Consider the following 1829-nt stretch of genomic DNA (forward strand, 5'->3'; position numbering starts at 1 on the left):
AATTTTTCATAAAACATTTGGGTTACCACTTATGTACTGGTCCAACTGAGTTGACTGAAAATATGAACGGTAATTTTCCCTCTAAATAAAAATTTTAAAACAAAGGTTTGAGTAAGTGGAAACACTGTAGTAACTAGTACAAATTAGGTAGCACTTAGCGATGGTGCATATCATCAATAAATGACAGCTGAAAATAATATTAAAGAATGATGGAGGCACTCTGCTAAAAATGCAAAAAAACTAACGCCCACTCAGGGCATGGCTGAGTATCTTCCAGGTTAGAACTCAGGGTTTCTGTCATGATTCACTCAGTATAGCTAACAGGTAACATTTAATGCACAAAATAATTATGACAAAAATCACAACAGCACACACAAGTAGTAAAAAAAACATTGTATCTATGTATGAGTGTTAATGTAATCTAAAGCAGAACAATATAGGTCAATGCCATAATTTTCACTATGACTTAATGGTGGTACAAATGAGGGCAACTCTCTCAGAACACCATAAGGAATATCACACTCAATACGAGGTACAAATAACCTATCGTAATCATCTTCCAGAGGTATAGGGCCATTCCAATCTATTCCATAAAGATTATCATCCTATTATCAAAATTAATCAAAATGTTGCTGAGTATTATTTACCTCAAAAAGCAATGATGAATTATCTTTTAACAACCCTGCTGTCCACAACTGCAATGGATTTAAACAACCTTCAGAAGAAAGTGGGTGATTATTCCATGCAGAGCAAAACTTCTGTAAACTTGAATTAATCCTGTTAAGAAACACGTAATGGAGACAATACAAATGAAACTCATCATCAACATTCAGCAGGCCCATATCTTCCATATAATAAAACAATCTATAGTACAGAACAGTGCACTGCTGGAATACATCACGCCATAGCCTTTCTATACGCTGGTTATGAACGCTTTTTCCAGCTATAAAACTAGATTTTCCTATTCTCAGTGGGTGCTCCAACATAAACTGTGCAACTCCTACGTTTTCACCACCACGATCTCCTCTTACACGAAGTGGTAACCCATTTTCTCTGACTCCATTAATAAATAACTGCAAGACTGTATCTGATCGATTATTATTAGCACAGTTCAGGTATATTATTTTTCTACTGTAACCATCAATACAGCCATGAATGACAAAGCGCCACCTATGATGAACATACCTGATACAGATATTTCATAATGTCTGTTAACTAACCTTACAAGTTTGTGGTTTCCATCAATGTGATACAAGTATCGAGGTCCTGGAACTTTATACTTGCGACGTTTCATTAGTCCAATCCGCCTATCAATACATCCCTCAGGATCAACTCTATACATGGATTCACGAACTCTGGCCTGTTGAATTCTGATTCCTCGTGATAAAAGGTGGCCCATCATTTGTTTGTTTCCACAAGCTGGAAATTCCACTTGTATTTGTTTTATGATGTAGTCTAATTCCGTGTCAGTAAGATCTGAATAAGTGCTTCTGATTGACAGCTCAAAATCTGACATACGTCGAAATATGGTACGCCGAGAAACACCGATTATTTCGGATATCTGAACAACAGTAAAACCAGAGTCTATTAACGATGACAACTGGTCCTTCTGTATATCAAAATGTGGTCGACCACCAAGTGACCCCGGCATAGACGCGGCGAGTCCTGTTGGCGATATTACTAGAGAGCTTTGCGACTGCATCAGTTCAAGATCCCTTAGAATTTGCCTAATTAGCTCCAGTACAGAAGAATCAAAGGTACCTGCGCTGTAAGCATCTCTGTGTAATAAATCTCGGTAGACGAGTTCGACCATATGAATGTACGTGTCT

The 1829-nt window shown here is 37.5% G+C and overlaps 1 protein-coding gene across 2 annotated transcripts; it reads right to left on the minus strand.

Moving 5' to 3' along the window:
• Positions 1–312: 312 nt before the first annotated feature.
• On the minus strand, positions 313–1823 carry LOC109585483 (uncharacterized). 2 transcript variants are annotated; one of them, XM_020001582.1, is made up of 3 exons: positions 1221–1823; positions 648–777; positions 313–605 (listed from the first exon to the last, which is right to left on the minus strand). In XM_020001582.1, the coding sequence occupies exons 1-3, from the start codon at positions 1811–1813 to the stop codon at positions 399–401; spliced, it is 930 nt and encodes a 309-aa protein (XP_019857141.1). In that variant the 5' UTR covers positions 1814–1823; the 3' UTR covers positions 313–398. The 2 variants fall into 2 exon arrangements, with proteins under 2 accessions (XP_019857141.1, XP_019857140.1); XM_020001581.1 differs by having other exon boundaries at positions 648–1170.
• Positions 1824–1829: the final 6 nt, after the last annotated feature.

This window comes from Amphimedon queenslandica, unplaced genomic scaffold, assembly GCF_000090795.2.
Source record: "Amphimedon queenslandica unplaced genomic scaffold, v1.1 AMPQUscaffold_13056, whole genome shotgun sequence".
In the NCBI taxonomy this organism is placed as follows: domain Eukaryota; kingdom Metazoa; phylum Porifera; class Demospongiae; order Haplosclerida; family Niphatidae; genus Amphimedon; species Amphimedon queenslandica.